This window comes from Protopterus annectens, chromosome 7.part0 (genome assembly GCF_019279795.1).
Source record: "Protopterus annectens isolate FY-2018-M chromosome 7.part0, PAN1.0, whole genome shotgun sequence".
Lineage (NCBI taxonomy): Eukaryota > Metazoa > Chordata > Ceratodontiformes > Protopteridae > Protopterus > Protopterus annectens.
In genome coordinates this window covers 824722796-824745617 of record NC_056739.1, presented here as the reverse complement: position 1 = coordinate 824745617, position 22822 = coordinate 824722796, and the positions used below count along the sequence as shown (strand labels likewise).

The 22822-nt window shown below is 36.4% G+C and overlaps 1 protein-coding gene across 3 annotated transcripts in view; it reads left to right on the top strand.

The window, feature by feature from the left end:
- The window catches only part of LOC122806720 (CUGBP Elav-like family member 4), a 1919882-nt gene extending 1905865 nt beyond the window's left edge, over positions 1 to 14017 (top strand). For all 3 annotated transcript variants that reach the window (XM_044077371.1, XM_044077372.1, XM_044077370.1), the window contains one exon: positions 5756 to 14017. Coding sequence is in view for 1 of the 3 variants with exons in the window: in XM_044077372.1 (XP_043933307.1) it covers positions 5756 to 5811 (56 nt within the window). In the remaining 2 variants the exon portion in view is untranslated. The remainder of the gene's footprint in view (positions 1 to 5755) is intronic.
- The last annotated feature ends 8805 nt before the right edge of the window (positions 14018 to 22822 follow it).

Here is a 22822-nt window from a genome sequence, read left to right as displayed (position 1 = left end):
GGTATCAACATTAGATGGATAAAACATTGGCTATACACTGGATGGATTTGGTAATGGGTACAGTCTTTTACAGTGTCTTTACATGTGATATTTAGGAAGATCTAGACGGAAAGTGGGCTTTTTGTTAATGACACAGTTATGCAATAGATTTAATTTATAATTAAGTCCAGAGACAGTAAAAAAAAAAGATTGGCCAAGATAGGATTGGTGGTCTAAAATCTGGAATAGTAAATTTAAATTCAGTGTAGAAAATGCAAAATAGTTCTTATGGAAAGGAAAACCCAGGAAAGTACCATGATGTAAGAAAGATAAATTAAACCAATTTGTGTCCATTTGCATACCTGGGGCTTTGAAAATAAAATACAAATAAATAGAAAAATGATTTTCTGTTGGCGAGAACAAAGTTTCTCACACCTCAGTACATGAGCCTGTGCACCCAGTTACCCCACAAAATTATTCAGTTTTGAGATCACTGCCTCTTGGTGGAAAAGGAGATTTCTTCCTTAGAGGTGACCCCCAGAAATACATTTCTTTTCAGTTTTGTCAACGTTAGTTTTTAACTGAGTTTGGATCTGGGGGGTTTCATAGCAAATTACTTAACATCAAAGAGAAAGAATGAAGCCTGGCTTAATATGAGAAACAAAGTAACTGATATTTTCAATAAAAGATAAAAATATGCTATTGATCTTTAGAGAAAGTTGTCAATATACTATCAAAATCAAGGTGTTCAAGTCTGAGAACTTCTTCTTTCAAAAGATAATATGACACAGGGTTCATAGAGGACAACAACATGGTGCCTAGTCCACACAAAGACATTATAGATATTAGAAACATACATAGTGCTGGGAGGATCAGATGGTGGGACATAATAGAAACTTTTAGGTATCAAAAAGTAACAAATACATACCAAGTGGGCACAAGTCATCACAAAAAATGATGTAGTAGGGATACAGGGCAAAATAAAGATGGACAGCTCAAGGAAGACAGGAGAAAAAATATTCCACAGAAAGAATGATTGATTGGAAAAAAATGCAGTAAGAAGGCAGCAACATCAACAATAATGGCAGAATCTAACAATGCTTGCAAGGATCATAAGACAATTATTGTGAGATTTTGAAAAATTAGCTGTTGTTAAGGAGAACTTATAATTTGTCTGCTAGGTAGAGCAATGGGTAAACTGGTCAGTTCAAAAAATCTTTATCTGTATTTGTAAGTAAACATTTGTAATGCAAGAATGAACAGAAAGGAGTATTGCTGAATCACTACATTAGTGATACACTAAAAAGATTTGCATGATCTCAAGAGAGGTGGTTTCTACGTTTAAGGATTCTTTAGGCATAAACTGGAAATGTGGTGTAGTCGGGAAGTTGAGTCACATTCTACTGATAATTTAACAGTATTTTAGGATATTTTTCTGCTATCAAAAACTTGGTGTCCCATTTTACTAATATCTGATAGTGTTTTATAAATATTTTTTGTTATCGAGAATCACAAGTGAATGTTGAGTTATCATCATTTAATGTCAAATTTAAAATTGCTGTGCTTCCAAACTGTATGGTTTGTTAAGGCTTAAGTCCTTCATTCTTTCTGGGGAAACTGATAAGGAATTAAAAAAAGCAATGTCATTGTTTTGCCCTCCAAAAATATTTTTCTTCTGTTTCTTTCTTCTTCCTTACCATACCACCAACTCAGGCAAGGCCAATAACAGCTCCAAGATGGCCTCAGTTGCCTAACAACCCTGGCTGTCATGGCAAACAAAATATCCTAAAGAAAAAACCACGCTTGTAAGTGAACCCACTGTGTCTGTCATTTACTGACGTCATGTGATGAACTGTGACTGACAAGCATGACATGGCGTCAAGTTTTGTATAACGTTTTACTGTGCAGTGAAGTTTTCAGTTCCTATTGGTTGGTGGTTGTTGTAAGTTTATCTGAGAGTGCTGATTTGTTAACTATGCTTATTGGTATTTTTTCTACATGCTCTTCTTTGCTATTGTAATGTGGCTTTGTGCTCTTGTTGAAATTTTAAATGTATTATATGATTGTGACACATACATCCGGTAAAATTCAGGAATATAACCTGAATGAAGAAGTTGTATGACCTTCATTTTATGCACCTACAACTCCGGAGAAGATGTTTCCATTTTAATTAAAGCAGGTGAGAACAACCCAAATATGGATGCCTAATTCTTCTGCACGAAAGTGAATTCTGGAAATGTTTTAACCAACAATGCTTTAAGGAACACTTGTCACTGGCAGTACCAGTTGTTAAAAGGAGTTCACACACTCATGGATAATACCCTTATTCTAACACTTGCTGTTAATAATATATAATAAAGTATATCCTGGGGCCTTTCTACTTACCTAAACTCTTCATTGCATTATTAAGTTTAGGTAAATCCAAGTCATCAAACTCACTACCACTACCACATCAGCACAGAACTGTTTAGTAACAGCAACATACAACAAATGTTACAGAATAAAAATTGTACTCCAAAAATACTAATTCAAGTAATGCAATATAACACAGCTTGTTCAGACATGCAAAAACATAAAAGGGATCAAAGTATTCTTTCATCTCATAAATAAAGACTTTATAAAGTATACATATTATTGAGCTGTTTAAGGTTTCAGTTGATTATAGGTATTTTAGTTGTTACATGTTTCAGTGCAGAGTTTGTCTCATTTACAGATTTATAAAGCCATGAGGGCTCCCCCTGCTGGTTTGAGTAGTTATGAAGATTGACTGGTAGGGAAGGGAATCAGTAGCTAATGCTGGCTCACCAATTCTGAGGCAGGTATTGATACAATTATCACTTAAGTTAAATGTCACCTGGTAGACTGACAGTCAGATGTCCTAAGGCTATAGAGACCAAGTGGATGTTTTCTACCAAGGAGGATATGTACTTATGTTTGGGCAAGAATGAGTAGAATTTTGTTGCCAGGCCCTAATATTATAGGCTGTAGAACACCTGCTGACCTAACCAATGGTAGGATTGAGAGAAAAAAGGGTAAAGTGAGGATGTGGAAGTTTCTCAGCAGGTGAAATACAATATACCTTGTACTCTACCTCTTGTACTTCCCCCAACCACTATCACCTCCTTAATGCTTTCTGTTTACTACTAATCACTAGGCCTCATATTCCTAAGTATACACATTTTCCCTTTTCCTCCTTCTGCATCTTCCTCAAGGCCTTATCTATAGTTACATCTCACATCTACTCTGATTACCTTTTCTTTGCTTTAGACCTTTAAGCATACCTCTCAGATATACAGATTTTCACAGAATGTCAAGATTTTTCCTCATATTTTGGCCCGTTTTAAAAAAAAATTTAGTTTTCTGGCAAATTATTGGCAAGTCATTAAAGACTGAAGACAGAACATGATGACAGACATTTGAGTTTCAGACTTCATACCCTTCAGAAAGTTCATGCTAAAGCAAAGCCTGTTATTCTATCAACATTCTAAGTTTGCAAGGGCAATACTTAAAAATTGTCCCTATTTTTGGGTCTTTATCCCTGCATTATTTATGGCTTTTTCCAGATTTCTTACCCTAAGAGGTTGAGAGGTATGCCTTTTAAGTCTTCTTTGACCCCAAGCCCAGCACAGTGTCACTACACTGTCATCTTTATCTTTGGTTACTGCCCCATCCCCTCGAACCTTACAGTGACCCAATCACTGCCAGCTAGTAGTGCTTTCAACTGGACATCCCTGAGGCCCTCTGCCTTGATTAGTACCACATTTTGAATGCTATCACTTCCGGTACAGTTTTGCAGCAGGTCTCTACCCTGTAAGTAAGAAACTCCCATTCTCCTTCTGTCAAATTCTCTCTCCTGTCGCACTGCTTTATTCCCTGCCCAGATTTTCAACGTCCTACTTTCACGGCTCTGAATTATTACAATGTGTCAGTCCAGCAGAAGCTCCCTTCATCACCTACCTTAACCACTTGGAATTTACTCTCAATGCTTCTTCACTCCCTTGCATTAGATGATCTCCCTTAAGTAGATAATTAATTATCCCCTTCATTATCCCCCCTCTGCCATTCCTATTCATTGTATACCCTGTCACCTTCATTCCCTATTTCCTGTTATTAGTGGCCCTTCTTTTTGTCATCTCTCATCTCTTGCATCACTGCTCGTATGTCCTTATCATTTTTTCCACTAGACAGCATGGACAGTACAGTGCTATTATCCTGCCAGGGGGAAGTCACCTTTATTTGTGTCTTTGTCCATTTCTTCCTCTATCAAGTGCATGACTGCTTAGTTCCACTGTATGCTTCTGGGACACTTTCTGCCATCTGACTTTAACTATATATATGTGGAAGCCTTCCTTAACAACCATCTTTGAGCAATTCTCTCCTGAGCTAAGATGGATCCTTTCCCTAACATACAGATCCTCCCCCTGACATACAACTGATCTGTCTGGCAGGCCTTCCCAAACCTCCTTCCATTTCCTGTTCCTTCTCCTGTCTCTGTTGTCAAAGATAATCATTACACACTCTAATATTCTTCTTCTGTGTGTTGGCAAGCATAAGACCCCCTAACGTGACATTTCTGTCCCACTAATCTGTCCCTACTTGCTGCTACCTCAGCTTTTACATTTGACAAAATGGCTAATTTAGTGTTCTAACAATTATTTTATATAAGTATATATAACTTCTAAAAGACTCCATAAAAATTATAATCTGAGTGGTGTGTTCTGCTTTCCAGACTGCCCTATCAGAATGGAGCCAGCAAGGAGATCGTAAGATAAACAGCTGATTTTCTTGGATCATGCAACAGAGCTATTTGTAATCTGAAAAATTAATATTAAAAGAAGATAGAAGGGTATAATTTGGGCAAATAAACACATCTGAATATGTTTGGCATTTCATTTACCAGACTAAGCTCATTAAATATATTAGTTTATGGGTGGCTGTGAACATTGTTGTCTTTTGAAAAAAAAAAGGGAGACAGGTCAGTACTTTATATCTGATTATTACGTATTGAAATGAGTGGCACTAATATTGTTACTTTTAAACATACTCATGATGTGCCATTTCCTTGAACACTTTCAATTAAAAAGATTATATAACACAAACTGTTTACTTTTGTGAAAGAAAGGAAAACACTGCCCAGAGACTTCACCAATTCTGTGATGAAATCCAAAATTTAATTTCACTTTGTATTAGTGAAAAATCAGTTTTAAAAGTATCACAAAACTGTTTCTTCCAACAATATAATATAGACCACATTTCAGTGAACCATGATTTGGGAAGCCTCTGAATTGTTATTAACCAGTGACTTAAGAAATGCATATTATTTGATTTTTAGAATCAAAAAATCTCACTGTTTTAATACAGAATGAAATTCTTAGAGCAAAGCAAAGGCGAGAAAAAAGTCTCATAGTAATGGGTTATGCAGTATTTGAATGTATAATTCATGGAACTGTTATGTCTAGATGAAGGTTTCTAAGATCAGACATAATCAACACCATCAGGGACATCCATGTGCAAATGCTACAGGAAATGCCAGGGAAATATACAATTGCTGCAGGATTATATAGTTTTCCCTTTTTTCAAATCATTCTAAAAGGCACTTATAAAACTCTTGTGCTGTTATTTTAGTTTCTGCATAAGTCTATAGCAATTGTTATCTTGCTGTTTTATTCAAAGATTATACTGCAAAGTTGTACTTTGGAAATCTTGCAAATGAATACCATGCATTTAACTTACTTTCTCTTTCTCCTTATTTTTGTTTGTGTTTACTGTTTTACAGAACAAGGACAGGTGATGGAGCCTTTATCGTTCACAAGTGCAGTATTGGAATATTGACTCTCTTTCTTTGCTACGAATCATGCCAGAGAAGCAGTGTTGTGTGAGGGGGGAAGCAAAAAATAAATAAGTAAATAAACGAAACAATAAAAAAATTATGAGTGAAACAATGAGAAGAGAACTTTGCAAATGAGACTGTGTTAACAGCTAAAGAAGATTCTTTATTGCAGCATTTGCATTTTTGAGAGACTGAAGAACATTAGATGAAATGAAGTGAATTTTACCTTCAGGCAATGATTTGCTGCTGTCGTGACATGAAGAACCTTGTAATCAAGTCAGAGAATTAACCAAAGCCAATAGGCTTAATGACTGAGTGCCTAGTCTGGTATTTTGGATGAAGGTCTTTAAGGGAGGAAGATGGGGCTGTCTAGAAAGTTAATGATATAAAGAGAAGGTGAAATGCAGCTGAGCCCTTCTTCAGTGGCACTGAGAGAGACAAGTTTTACGTCTTTCAAAAATCGCATCATTCCTTAGAGTTTAGGGACCAAAGGACTATTGCTTTTTTTATAAAAAAAATTACAAAAGTATTATAAAATATAACTGTATCTTATAGCTGCAACCTTTAAAAACAATAAAAAAAAAGAAAAAATGCATTATGTCTAGTTTTAGGATAAGCCGAAGGCTTAGTTTGTGGCAAAGCTGTAATCTACTGTTTGCAAGAAAGATCACAACTAGCAGATGTAATAACTGCCAATTGTTTGTTTGGGGGGATGGCTGTAGACAATTTGTAAATTGTCATTTGGTTGCTTGGCTGTTAGAAACTTTTTTTTAACTTAGCCTTTCCTTGTAGTTAGAACACAAAAGACAATAGGAGCAGAAAACTTTATTGTAGAAAATCAAATGTTCGCTTTCAGCCTATCCATTGGAAGACAATCATTAATGGAAGAAGGCGAAAGTGATTTGTTACTTATTTGCTTAATTATGTTCAATGAAAAGGGGTAGTTTAGTTTAAAAAAGGTATTGCTAAACAGAAGGAATGTTTGATGTGTGATAGAGTTTCAACATCACAACATAAACCAGTTATCATGATAACCTCTAGTCTTGCTGTTGCTATATACCATGCATAGGTCATATACTTAGCAATCCATCAAAATCCAGAGGCAAAGTTTCCCCGCATATTAGAAAATGTTTCAGTACAACTTAGGAATCCTTGGACACCATAATTCTCCTTTTACACACTAGGCCTTCTCTGTCCTACACACATCCCATAGTTATGTCAGTAAAGAGAGGCATGACATAACAAAGCCCCAGGGAGCAACCATACATTTTTCATATTGTTAATAATAACCCCAGTATTATTCCCAACAATAAAAGCTATCACCAATAAAGTGTAGTCTTTCAGCTTTGCAGTTCTTGTGGCATCAACACCTAGGTAGTTAGAAATGTTTAACACACTTGCATCTAGTTTCTTTAAGCCTGCAGGTTATGCTGTGTATATTATTGTACACTTTGTTCATTCTGCACTAATTTTTCGTCTTAGTATTGTTCCCAGCTCTCCTTTCATCTCTGACTGCATTAGTTCAGAGCCATGACTTATTTAACATTGCCTATACTAAGGTTTAAATCTTACAGTATGTGACAGATTTAATATTCAGAAAATGCCTACTTCATTCTGTTAACGAACATTTTTTGAAACTTTTAATTTTTAAGTTTGCATATGTGGTAAAATAGATTTCTTACAAATGTTGGCACAGTGCATAACATGATTTAATGAAATGAGTGTGAAGGTATTTCTCTTTGTGCAAGATACCTACACCAATATTATAGCATTATCTGCATACCTCGTTGGTCCATACATTTCAGAATGCACAATATGCTACTAATTAGGGATAGGTCCATGACTACTGGAGAACTGCAATTCATAAAATCTCCCTGAAAAAGAAATGGCTAGGTAACTTATCACAATAAGTAAATAAATAAGTAAAAGAGCCATCCAGACTCTGCCCGTAATTATAAACAAAGGTCGGCCCTAAGCAGTGGTAATTAAAAGAGTGAAAAAAATAAAAATAAACTTTGGCAACAGCCCGCCTTGGTTCTTCAAATCTTTCTAGGGACATAAATTTTATCTTTAAAACAATTTCTTGTTCATCGTCAGAAACAGTGTGCAAAACAGGACTAAAACTAACCTTGTTAGAAATAAAACATCCAAAGAATTAATACACATATCATTTAAATGAGCTGGCTTATAGGCAAAAATGAAGTTTGAAGATCCAAGCTTGATATTGACACAGTTTATTTTTATTCTTTTTTATTCCCTGACCTTTAACCATACTTTCTTTATCTTTATTTCATGCAAATGTTATATATTTTCCATATTTCCATTATCTTACTAGTCAACTCACACCTGTTCTTTTTAAACAGATGCACATTGCTGCTTGGTGGGTAATTGTGTTTACTACATTGTGAAGACTGCTTCAGGATACACTCCTTTCTCTCTCTCTCTCTCTCTGTTTCTGTCTCAAACACACACCTACACACACACACAAAACAAGGATGTATAAAATATGTTTGGCACACCTAATACTATGTCCCCTCTCCAAAAATTACTGTACAACAAAATTATGTAATTTATAAGTACAGTAATACATGATAAGTTGTGCACTGAGAAGATACTTGCAGTGGCATCATTTCACTATATATCCCAGCATGCTAGCTTCTTTATTTAGAGGCCCTCTACTAGCCCAGCTACCATGATACATGACATCTGCCGTAGGCCAATGACTTAGCCCTCCAACCCACTTATAACAGATAATTTCACACCTATATGGCCAAGTATCAGCTAAATTCTGAAAATACAAAATGAAATTAATTTGTTAAATTTGGCAGCTGAAATGTAATCTCATGTGGAATTCCAAATAATGAAACTTTTTTCCTAAACTCTGTTTAATTCCACTGGCAACAGAATCTTAACTGATCTCAGTTCCAGAACAGGAGTTTATTCAATAAGTTTTGTATTTAATTATTTATTTATGATATCTTTTCTAGATGATTCTTACTAACATGAGTGGAAGAGGCACATACCTGAAATGGTCAGAAATGAAATAAAATTACATACAACAATAAACATCTGGAACAGAATAATTAATATTTTTTTCTGGAATAGTTAGTATAACACTTTAATGTGTACTGTTCAGTATGTGCCACTTTCATATGAACAGGTGAAAGTGTGAAAAAAGTAATAGGAAAAATTCTGTACATGAGAGAACAAATGACACAATAAATAACAAAGGCCTCATACAGTAGGAGTTCTTATTTATAACTATAATAACAGTCAAAAATAAAATACATCAATACCACCAGATAAACCATTTTTCAAAAATTCCACAATGTAATCAAATAAATAGACCTTTATAAGGTTAAATGCTTTCATCTAAAAAAAAAAAAAAAACAGGACTTCATCAGAAGTGATGTTACAAAATATCACAGACTTAAATAATTAAGTAGTCGCATCACATTGGCTAAGTTTACAGTGTACTAAAGAAAAAAAATCATTTTTTCTGCAATTAAAATACTTTTTAAGTTAATTATAAAAGTAGTATCCTCATAAAAATGTCTGATAAGTAGGTAACAACCCACCATTCCAAAGAAGTTAATTAGTAGCTATTAAGCATTGATAAAACACACACACACACACACACACACACACACACACACACACACACACACACACACACACAGCGGATGAAGTTCCATATATGTTTCAGTTCATAATTTAGCAGTGTATGATTTTAATACATTGTTAGTTAGACCAGGGATTTAGCCTGTATTAAGTTACAGCTTCCATATAATTTTTTTACTCTAATTTCAGTTCCCATGGACCTCCCCAGGGTAGGGTGAGAACATGCTCAGGAATAACAAACAAAACTTAGAATACTGTTTACATTGCAAAGTGTGCCTAAAAAGTGCATTATTGTCATTTTTATTTTGTATGTCATAATTGTGTTCATAAATACAACTGCGTATAGTTCTCTCCTTCTTGCTTACATAAAAATAGTGACAATAATGACTCTCCTTCTTGCTTACATAAAAATAGTGACAATAATGACAGAAACATAAATAGACCACTCCTTTCATGTCACATGTATATTTTCTATTAACTATTAATTCATTTGTTGGGCCCTTTTGGTGGCATAGAGGGATAAAGCCCCGAATACAACACAGGTGTTCGACAGACTTGGCAGGGAGGACGGGATATTCCTATCCTGGGGGTGGGTGTGGAAGGTATATGATGATGTCTCTCTAGATGATTTCTAGTGGAGGTTGGAGCTCAGGGAAGTTGGACGTCAGGCTGGAAGGGCAGGATATATGGTCAGCGTATGCCCGTTAGGGCCCAGGATGAAGCACACTGTAGTTTCCTATGCCCAGCCAATTGTAGCTTGTGCTAGGCATGTAGGGGAGGGGATGTAGACCTATAAAAATTCCCAAGAATCTGTATATGATGGCAACATTTCTGACATTCAACCCCTGCCACCGCTGAGTGAAAGATAACTCATAAGTTGAGCTCTCAAATGGAAGGCAGATGGGCTTATTGGTCACGGAGCACAACTTCAAGGAAAAACAGGGGTCCTGGATGAAAAAAGAAACAATTTATTTGTTAGAGTATTCAGCTTCAGTTTTGGCCTTGTATAAATGATCTATGACTAAGGACAAAGAAATGGATAATAGGAAAAAACATTGAATTTCAAAGAGGAAAGAAACAAAAAGTCAAGCAAATAAGTAGTTACATTAGTTGAAAGACATATTGCAATGAATTAAATATTTCTTAATAGAGTTTCCATTTTAATTACCTCAACATTAGAAATACATTTGAAACCATGGCTATCTTGGGAAAAGAGTGCTTTACAAGGCAAGAAAAAAACAGAAGAATGAAAATAAAAGAGAATTTGAACAAAATTGACTGTTGTTAAAAACACAACCACTTTGATAATTTCTAATTCATTTCCAACAAAGAAACATCATGAAAACAATGAAGTTATTGTGCTATGAGACATCATTTAAAACTAGAATCTATTTATTTTAGCAGTTTTGGCCATGACCTAGTTAGGTGAAACTGTTTAAATATTCATATAGCAATAGAATATGAAAATTAGAATTGCAGTTCAACATAAATGGTAAATATGTATATAAAATGTGCATAACACGTTATTTATTTATTAATTTAGCACTTGATAAATGGATAGGTTGACTGGTTAAAGATCCTTTATCATGACAAACCAGGCTACCATGTAGCTACCTGAAATTAATAAAAGATGTACCATACATGACTATATAATCAATTTGTGCATATAGAAAACATCAGTAAATACTTTTGTGTCTTATTTAGATAGAACCACAGGATATAATAATGCCTGTAGACTCAGCGGGGACAAGGTTTTCACATCAGCATAGCCATCAATGCTTTCATAACATTGACTAAATTCTAAAGACAAACGCATTTATACATCAATACCACCGTGACTGTTCATATCAAATTTATTATTCATCTCTCATATATTTTAAAACCTTTTATGAAATATGAAACATTAGCAGTCTTCCTTTAGGTGCTAAAGTATTTTGTTTTTCCTTTAAATAAGGGAAGCTTATCAACATATAAAGCAACTGTGATACATTTAAATGTTTTCCAGCTAAGCTCAGCTTAGTGTATAACTCATGAACATCTGGTCAGAATATTATCCTTAATCCAGAAGTGACTTGCACTCAGTCCATAATGGCTGACAGCTATTAAGTCTTTTTTTATGCTGATATATTCCAAAACATGTGTACTATCTGTTGTGTGCATAGCCGGCCTTAGGCATAGGCCAACTAAGCGGCCACCTAGGCCGCCGCTTTAGTAGGGGCAATTTTCCAGTATTTATTTGGTGTAGGTAGACCAGGAAGGGGGAACTGGGTGGTGTAGTGGGGGGTGCCTTGGTGCCCTTTTGCCTAGGGCACCAGTTAACCTAAGGCCGCTCCTGGTTGTGTGTTATCTGTATTACAAAAATATTGACTGTAGTAACCGTTCACTAATACAGTGTGTCATTGCTAATGACTATGGGAGTCAGTCATGGTTGTAAAATCACTGCATGATTACAACATGACAGCACTACCAGGCAGAAACAGTTAGCTCTAGGCCACTGTACTAAACAAAACATGGGGAAATTTGCATGCACAAAGATATAGCTAGCATTACAGGCACCATGAAGAAGGTAGTAAAAATCATGTTGTCATGCGACAACTGGTAGCAGTCTTATTGGTATTCTTTTTTTTGTGCATTCTCATGAGGTGAACATTAATTACCAAAGGCTGGCATAAGCAAGGACATAGAACAGTTACTGCCAAGTGAGAGCAATACTTGTCTGCATCACCCCCTAACAGTAAACAGCAGCACATCTCGGCTGCAGAAGACACCCAGGAAGAAAGTGCTTATTATGTAACATTTCTCAAAATACACATGCAAAAGGGCCATTTGATTACTCTAAATGGGCTGTTTTTCCAAAGTGGTAAAATAAAATTACCACTACAAAAAGGTAGCCATTCACAAAAAGCCAAAAATGGAGCATGGCACACCATTATGAAGCTGATTGCAAACTGCACAAGAATAAATATTAAAATATATTGTAGCTACACCATGCATTTTCAAAGTGACCAGGCCCAGTATTTTTAATACTAATATAACCCTTTTTGTTTTTGTAAGAAAAGATGACAGAACATTGTTTGATGCATGTAGAAAAAAAAAAAATAATTGCCATTGAGGGGCTACATTTAATTAAAGACATTCATAAATAAGCAGATACAAAGAACACTGACAACTTTTCTCCACCAAAACCTTTCAGTACAAGATGGTAAGTACAACAAGAAGCTCTACCTGTCCTTTGTCAGACTCGCTTAGAAAAAGTAAATAATATCTTACATATAAAAGTTCCATATTTAACCATACTGGGACCAATGGCCATGCTAATTTATCCACACGCATCACTGTTTGCACACTCCAGTTCCTCGCATGGATAAGCCACGCCACTCAAGACTAAAACAGCATGAGTGCCAGGTCCATTAGTGATTTCCTCTAGTCCCTTCATTAAAGCAAGTGTCCCACTTTATTCATGACTGTTACCACAACTGCCCAAGCTGGTGTGCGAAATCATAACCAGAATATGAACAGACTGCCAGGGTTTACTGCAGCTATGGCACTATTTCCAGGCCCACAGTTAACTGGTATTCATGGATACCAAGACCGCCATCTTCCTAGACATGTTCTGTGCAAGTATTAAGTATGTTTAATGATTGGTAATTCAGTTACAGGATAATATAGAACATACTGTCAGGTAAAAATATGCAAAAAAAATTTAACATTGTAGCAGTTAATGAAACCATGATTACCTGTATTAGAATATTCATGATGGTAGCATGGCAGTCAGAGGAACTACAGTTACCCATTCTATGATATTAGTGGTTCTTGCATGGCAATTGATGTAAATGAGATTACCAGTGCTAAGAGGCTGCACTCACATTAACATGTTCCTTAATGTGAGCATGCACACAACATTGATCACCTTTCACCATGGAAACCTTTAAGTGTTAACATGGCAACTGCCATAGAGGTGCTACTGGGGCAATCAGTGGAACTATGATTGCCTGTACTGTGATATTAATGGTGCTAGTGTGTCAGCCAATGGGAATGCGATTACCTGCACATTCATATTAGTACTGCTAGTATGGCAGTCAATGGTACCAGTTATCTGTGTTAAGATATTACTAGTACTAGGCATCGAAAATGAACTCTGTCTGTCAGATTCTAGCTCCACAGTGGATGTCTGATGGTCCAGAGGTTGTGATAGCAGCACAGATTCCTAGAAGCCTGTGTCCAAATCCCATGATCTAGCTAATAATAGAGATTAACGGAAAGTATTTTATAGTGTTTGAGGGCTAGCATAAGGTTTAAGGTGTTTATCTCACAGACACAGGATGCATGGTTTGTTTCTCACCTTTAAGAGAAACTGGCCAGGCTTAAAATGATCTGCAAGGGCAGCTAGCCTAGTACTTATCTATGAACCTATGAAAATGTCTTGTCTTTATACACAGACAGGAATAAATTCCTCTAGTATTGGGGAGGTCTACACCTGACATACAGGGCACTGTCCGATCCCACCTCATGCATATCAACAAAACAAATAGCACCAGAATTACCAATTTTAAAGACTTAAACCTTGCTTGTGATATAAATAGGACCTACTGGAGAGACAGGCATGTATCCCAGAGACTACCCGTCTCTGGAACAGGCTCCCCATCCATGTGAGGCAGAGTTCCTCCCTAACCCAATTCAAGTGTAACATGGACAATTGAAAGAGGAAAAGGAAATGTATCCCTGGCTTGGCACCTGTGTCTCTAATGGACACAAGCAAGCTGTAAATGTTTCATCTCCCAAGCCCTTGCTTACACTTATCTAGGGTATCAGAACGTGTAAAAAGATTTGGGATGCATGGCTATTGTTAAAATGTGCTTGTGGTCATTAACCTTGTAAACACCTAAGAACTTATGAAGAATGAGTCAGAGTGACCCCTGTATGATACAGCACTATCTCCATTCCCCACCTCATGCTCTAAATGGGTGCATATTACCAAGATATGCTGGGTAATAATGCAGCGGCCCTATTGTTTCTAAAGGCTCTTCTTATTGTCCTGAACCATTTGAATACTTATAAAACTGAAAGTAATACCTCTTTGTATTCAGCTTAGCAAATAACTTGATTTTGCACCATTTTAAATATATATATATATATATATATATATATATATATATATATAAAGCTTTAAAAGACATCTTTTTTCTGAAAGGATAGAAGAAAGGTAGGTAACAAATGTAAAAACCTATAGGTCATGGTTCACATTTCAATCCAGGTCTTTCAAGTGATGAGCTTGCAGCTCACTGATGATCTGTTTTGTTTCTTTTGTCTTTTTCTTTGCTTCATAATTATGTATTCCTGTACATCTGCACTCCCACAATTCATTCCTGCAAAGGGAAGGTAGCAACTCCTTGTTGCAGGATTTATGCATTTGTGACTATGAGGCTATTTGTCTCCTCTGTTTCAGCAGATGACTCTCCCTCATAAGTATTGAACTGTACCCCCCCCCAAAAAAATGTTACCTAGAATAAAATGATGTTGTAATACATTTAAAATGCAAGCTAAAACATTGTGCATTTTTTTTTACATTACAATGTGTGCTACCAATTTCCCAGTTGTGTAAATCGTAGTGCAGATCATTACCTGATGTTGCCCATTGCCACAAAGAGCACTACAGCAACTAGCAATTCCACTGCCATATACTGCAGGCAGTGCATAGTCATTAACCAGCTTGGCTATATGAGTATACATGAAAAATACAGCATTTCATCATGCAATCATATGGCTGATTTTCAGTCTTTCATGCAACATAGATCATAATTTAAATTCTAGATTACCTTCACCTTGGTAATATATTAAAAATTAATTTTACATATTACACCAGAACAGAGCATTTCCTGAATGATTTGCCTTTCCATCTCTCTCTCTCTGCATTTATTCTAATTATTTTTATCTGTGTTCAAGTAATGACCACTCTTGGTAAAAATATGTTACTGTATTTCTCACAGCTGCAGCAACTTCTAAAATCTCAGACTTGTGAATAAATTCAGTATTGTGACCACCCTGAATGAATGATGAACTTCACAAGGCTGGATTAGTGATCCAGTATTTATCCAGAGATTTGTACATATGAGAAAGGAAACAGTAAGCAAGCATTCTATAACTAAAGTCAAGATACCAAATATCATTGTAGGACCATGCTCCTGCATTATGATATTAAACATCATTGTAAAATCCTGTACCTGCAGCAAGATACCAACTGTCATTGTAAGACACTGCACCTGTGCGAGATACTAAACCTCATTATAAAACCCTGCACCTGCAGTAAGATACTAAATGTCATTGTAAGACCCTGCACCTGCAGTAAGATACTAAATGCCATTGTAAGACCCTGCACCTGCGCAAGATACCAAATGTCATTGTAAGACTTGCACCTGCAGCAAGATATTAAACCTCATTGTAAAACCCTGTACCTGCAGCAAGATACCAACTGTCATTGTAAGACACTGCACCTGTGCGAGATACTAAACCTCATTATAAAACCCTGCACCTGCAGTAAGATACTAAATGCCACTGTAAGACCCTGCACCTGCGCAAGATACTAAATGCCATTGTAAAACCCTGCACCTGCGCAAGATACCAAATGTCATTGTAAGACACTGCACCTGCAGCAAGATATTAAACCTCATTGTAAAACCCTGTACCTGCAGCAAGATACCAACTGTCATTGTAAGACACTGCACCTGTGCGAGATACTAAACCTCATTATAAAACCCTGCACCTGCAAGATACTAAATGCCACTGTAAGACCCTGCACCTGCGCAAGATACTAAATGCCATTGTAAGACCCTGCACCTGCGCAAGATACCAAATGTCATTGTAAGACCCTGCACCTGCAGCAAGATATTAAACCTCATTGTAAGACCCTGCACCTGCAGCAAGATACCAAATGTCATTGTAAGACCCTGCACCTGCACAAGATACTAAATGTCATTGTAAGACACTGCGCCTGCACAAGATACTAAACCTCATTGTAAGACCCTGCACCTGCTCAAGATACTAAATGCCATTGTAAGACCCTGCACCTGCTCAAGATACTAAATGCCATAGTAAGACCCTGCACCTGCTCAAGATACTAAATGCCATTGTAAGACCCTGCACCTGCTCAAGATACTAAATGCCATTGTAAGACCCTGCACCTGCTCAAGATACTAAATGCCATTGTAAGACCCTGCACCTACACAAGATACTAAATGTCATTGTAAGACCCTGCACCTACACAAAATACTAAATGCCATTGTAAGACCCTGCACCTAACCAAGATACCAAATATCATTTTTTTATTAAACACCTTTATTGAATTATCACTTGTGACGCAGGCAAATTTCCATTTATATAAAAGTAATCAAACTGTATTAACAAGTTCACATTTATGTTTCACCTATGACACTTTTAAAAATAAAGTACCTGTCTAATAAGTATGAAAAAAAAGTTAATCACAGCAGAGTTGCAATGGATTCATTGTATACAAAGGATGTGACTTGAGTCCACTTTCTCTTGCACAGGTAACGTTCTTTGTCAGCAATAGTAGAAATGCTCTTTTATTGCCATACCTAAATACAGGTAGTGGGTAGGAGCAATTTGTTAATCTATATCCACAAACACAGCAAGTCACCAATGTTCTTTACATTGTCTCTGGGATTTGAAATGGGAAGACAGAGGCAATAAACAGTTTTATGCATGGTCTGAACATTTTTGACAGTGAAACATATATTGGAGCTGATATGTGCAGACATTAATCAAGCTAGCAGCATCAAAAAGCATACAAATAAATACACAATGCTGAAAAAATTAGTTGCAAGGCATACACTTGAACATGCATTTTTTAAAGGGAAATGACATTTACAACTACTGTGCATCTAAATGGCAAGGCAGCAGGATGAAGTTAAACTTTAAAAGAAAAACTGTTTTATTTCCCATTATGCTTCTTTGCTAGTTTAGTGGATTTTCTCATGCATTACAGCCTTAGCATGCATGAGTTTTACAGCTCAGGACATTTGCCTTTCCATATCTAATTTGTCACCTACTCTCAGATTGCATTTTCAGAATGAAAGCTCTTCTGTTTAGATGTCAGATATGTTTATATTTATTACCAGCCCCAAACTCTTAAGGTCACATGGCAGGGGTGTTGACAGCAAGCCAAGGAGGTCATGTATGTACAGTATCAGATATGAGATTATTATTATTATTGTCATTTTAAAAATATTGTAATATTGCATATAGCTTCTGCAGACAGTACTGTAACAAATAGATTGCAGTTAAGTTCTGAGCCTTTTCTTACAGTGAGCATGGACCAATCTAAATATTAAAAAAAACATATCTGAGCATTCTGTGTACTCAAAAAATGCTGAGATTAAGATGAAGAATGAGGTTATTTAAATATTGTGTCAATGCAAATCCAGAAAGCATCCTATGACAATAATACTGCCAAAACACAGCAGCAGTTGCAGACATCCAAAAAGTATCTCAGATATAATTAACACTTGGTTAGCTTGAGAGATTTGATTCTTGCATTTCTTAGGCACAGTCCACTAAAGCCCTCTCTCTGCACTAAGAAATGGATTTCAACTTTTCATCACTTTGACTAGCTAGCTATAGTTTTACATGAAGCATGCTCTCAAGAAGAGGTTCATTGCTTATTCTTTATATGTTTATGGCAAAGTACAAATCAGCAGACTATTATAAATAAAATGCTTTACTCTGTTAAGTAAATAGAAACAAAGAAAACGCTATGTTTGTTCAGTGAAAGCAGAGGCAGAGAATTAGGCTGAGGCAGAGAACTTGGAATGGTGTGAACATTGTCATCTGACTACCTCATAAAAAGCCTGAAAAAATTGCATCTAACCAGCTATTGTGGCCTACATGATACATAGAAAGCTATTTTACTCCATTAAGCAAAATACTTCCATTTCATGCACTTAAAGGAGCAAACATAAGCCTTGTGTTGTATCATGAGATTCTGCCAGCTAAGCTACAGTCACCCCTCAGCCCCTTCAGTAGGGGCAGATTAGCTTGACAGATTAAAATGAGCAAGAAGTGGTAAAGGCACAGTAAAGAATATAGCAGAAGAAAACAAAGACTCGTACCCAGGGCTGTTTGTTCAAATAAGATTGCCAAACAGCTTTGTTCAAAAACATCATTTTAGCCTTCTTTTAATCAAATGAGCTGCGCTGCAAACTCTTTTCACTTGCCTACACCTGTTAAAGTTCTCTTTGATCGGGAGTTAATAAACTGCAAAAGCGGGTGTGAGAGTGGGGCATCCTGCTACAGCATCCTTTATTTAAAATGTACTCCACTGAAGTAAGTGTGAATCAGCAAACCATTTCTGCCAGATGGCACATTCAGAAAAAGGGCTGCTGAAAAGTCGGTGCCAGTTAATGTTTTGGTAGCTTCTGATTAACTGAGTCAAAGTCTAGACTCTATGTATTGCTTCAGATGTTAGACATTTCATCAACTTTTTAGGCTGACATAAAATGTATTTCTGGACAACAGCACTCCCTCACAATGCATTTAATGGCAGAGTGAAAGGGTTGTTCATGATGACAGAGGCCACACTCATACTGTACACACCTTAATATACAAAATATGGACATCTAAAGGACTAAATACAATAATCTACTGATATGTTAATCATCTCCAATGACACCAGGCTCAGAATAAGTAGCCAATAGGCATTTTGTTTTACACACCGTTAACAAATGAGGAGCTCATATAGCCCATTGCATCGCCATGTTCTGTTTTCTGGTTTTGTCCTCTAATTTGTTTAATTTAGGAAAATACTTTGTATGGACCATCTCTGTAGATCTTATGTTACAGTCACCCACCACTCACTCTACAACAAAAACGTGTTTGTGTTTTCTTACAACTACTACCCCTCCCAGTGTATTTCACTGGATAACTCTTTGTAGTGCATTATAAGGCTGTTTACAACATCCATCTTCTCCTGGCCAGTGTGCGTGTGCCCACACATGTGTGGGGAGTTAACAACGTCTGGCTACAAAACCCCCTTTCCTCTCATTATTGCTTTAACATCATTTTATCTATACTGCCATGCTTTTTAGGTTCATATTCCCAGACTTGGCAGTGTTTGGAAAGTCACTTTGTACTAGAAGTTCTGTTACTTTGCTTGCAGCTTGCTTATGAATTCCAAAACCACAGTGCATGAATACAGCAGTAATGTTAAAGCTGTTACTTGAAACAACATTGCTGCTTCTCTTTACAAAGGTGTTATTCTCACTTATTGCATATATACAATACATCTCCGTGGTGATATTTATTTCTATAGTGCAGATATTGCACACTGTAGTATAAACCTCACAGTGTTAGTTCTGAACTCCCACTTCAACCTTTCCATGTCCCTCTTCTAAAAGTTTTTTTTTTTTGTATTGTTTCTTAAGTAATCGTTTATTTTACCACAAATCACACACATCACTTAAGGAAATATACAACTTGCTCTCCAGATCCCAAAGCACTTTCTATTTCCTTTTTATATGTCTTTTGCAAGTTTTTTTTTAAACATAAAAAACTCTCCAGTTTTATTCTAGTTTACCAACCAGATGGAACATTAATGGCTGCCATAAATCATTAGTTTATTAAATAAAATGTGTGTGTGTCTCTGTCTGTCTCTCTCTTTCCAACTACCTGCATTAAGATGTGTAGAATAATGGAGCCTGTTTTGCTCCCAACAGATATGTGCTGTCATTTATGCTAAAATGAACATAAGTGGATAACACTTCTGCCTCAAACTACCCAGATATCATCATTTGTTTGACGTGTTGATAATTTCTGGAATGCATGTGATATTTACTGTTCATGACTGATACCATAACAATATATTTGTGACCTCCATTACTACCAACCAATCCTAACCCAAAGATTTCTTTCTGACATTCTCCTGTTTCTCCCCTGTATCTTTCTACAGCTGCTGTTCTATCAAATCAGTTATGATTTTGCTTTCTACTTTCACTTAGAATTAAAATGTTTTTTCTATCTTCCTTGACCAAATTTTCTGTTATGTATGTGCTTTATAATTAGTTTTTTTATATCCTAGTATTTCTGCTACACTCTCCAACACATTTGCTGACCACATTTGATCCTGTATCTCTACTGCTGTCAGTTTAGATGTGGTCCAATACCTTTTGGCTTATAATCTTTCAGTGCCCTATATTTCTACTTCTCCGGTGCTTTCAGGTTAGATGTGGTCCACTTCTCTTTGTCTTACAACTTTTCTTTGCTCTGCATTTCTATGTATCAGGTCAAGCAAATAACTGCATCTCTGAAACTGGTAAAAACACAATCAGCTGATGCATTTTGTTTTTCACTGTAGCAGCTAAACCTCTGGAACAGGGCTTACTGGCCCTTCTAGGGTCGTGCGGCAAGAACTCTTACATCTGCTCTGGATCTCTCATTTACTGGAACCCATTAACAAAGTCTCAGAGCAGTTAAGTTGTTTATCATTTTTACATCTTTCATTCATAAGTTAATTTTATTTTATCATGAAAAAACATGTACCTTCTTTAATGAAGTGACAGATACTAACTGCTATAGCAGTGTTGTCATTGGTCAGATTCAGCACACATGAACAGCAGCTATAGTAGCAGGAAGACAGTTATACCACTGACAACAGATACTAACTGCTACGGCATGCTTGTCATTGGTCAGATTCAGCACACATGAACAACAGCCATAGTAACAGGAAGACAGTTATACCACTGACAACAGATACTAACTGCTATGGCATTGTTCTCATTGGTCAGATTCAGCACACATGAACAGCAGCCATAGTAACAGGAAGACAGTTATACCACTGACAACAGATACTAACTGCTATGGCATGCTTGTCATTGGTCAGATTCAGCACACATGAACAACAGCCATAGTAACAGGAAGACAGTTATACCACTGACAACAGATACTAACTGCTATGGCATTGTTCTCATTGGTCAGATTCAGCACACATGAACAGCAGCCCTAGTAACAGGAAGACAGTTATACCACTGACAACAGATACTAACTGCTATGGCATTGTTCTCATTGGTCAGATTCAGCACACATGAACAGCAGCCATAGTAACAGGAAGACAGTTATACCACTGACAACAGATACTAACTGCTATGGCATGCTTGTCATTTGTCAGATTCAGCACACATGAACAACAGCCATAGTAACAGGAAGACAGTTAAACCACTGACAACAGATACTAACTGCTATGGCATTGTTCTCATTGGTCAGATTCAGCACACATGAACAGCAGCCATAGTAACAGGAATGCAGTTATACCACTGACAATGACATTTAACACAGTTTAAAACTTGTCCTACTAAGGAAAGAAAAAGGAAAGGGCTGCAGTTGGAATTTAAGGGTATAATTGTATGAAAAAGCTAAAATTTGCTTCATGTGTTCAGCTTACTTAATTCCTATGTCAATGGAATTTAGTTATATTTTCTTTTTGTACAATTGTGGGTAACGTGATATTACATTGACAGAAGTAGCCTATGGATGCTATATAAATTATACCATAACCAATTGCACCATTTAAAGCTGCCTATCTTTATTTTTAAAGTAAAGTCATTATTGTTATTTACATTAAAAAAATCAGCAAGGTAGTAAGTATCCTGATGCATTGCACCAGTATCGCTTATAGCGTAAAAAAGAAAGATACAAAGGTTCTTTTTTAATCTAACACCAAAATAATAAATAGGTTTGCAACACAGGAGTGTTTTCAAATACATAAGAATGTAAAGACCTTAGCAGTGCCTGGCAGTGATCTATGCTTAAACCGGGCTATATTTTTACAAAACAAAGATGTTCTGTGGCTGTAGAAGAAAATGTTGCTACAAACAGGCATAGCAAATTACTGCAAAATATTGTATTGACTTTCCTGCCTCAGTTTACCCTTTCTTTGCCTCTGCTTATGACAGGTGCCAACTTTGGCCAAGCACTTGTGTAAATATAATGTAGCATACATTTTTAAGAAGAACATATTCTGTGATTAATTCTCTTTGCAAGTTACAGGGAATAAAGATTTACATGTACTTCAGGGTATTGGAGTGGGAAAGGAGTCAAAATAACTTCACAGAGGAGCAGAGCTCAGATTGGTGGAGCTGATCTTGCCTGTTCCATGCACCTGTGATCTGCTGTTATTTATTTATTTTACATACTTATAGAAGAATGTCTGCTTAATGGTATGACATTTCCCTGTTGCCTTTCTTTACACCCTTCTACTTAAGGACTGAGGTGATCGGAGAAGAGGCTTCATAGTCAAATTTTCTGTTCCTCTTCTCTTTTTCATGTGGAGGAGTTGAAGATGAAAACTGCTCAGGGAAGAGAGTCATGTGTGACTCATGGAAACTA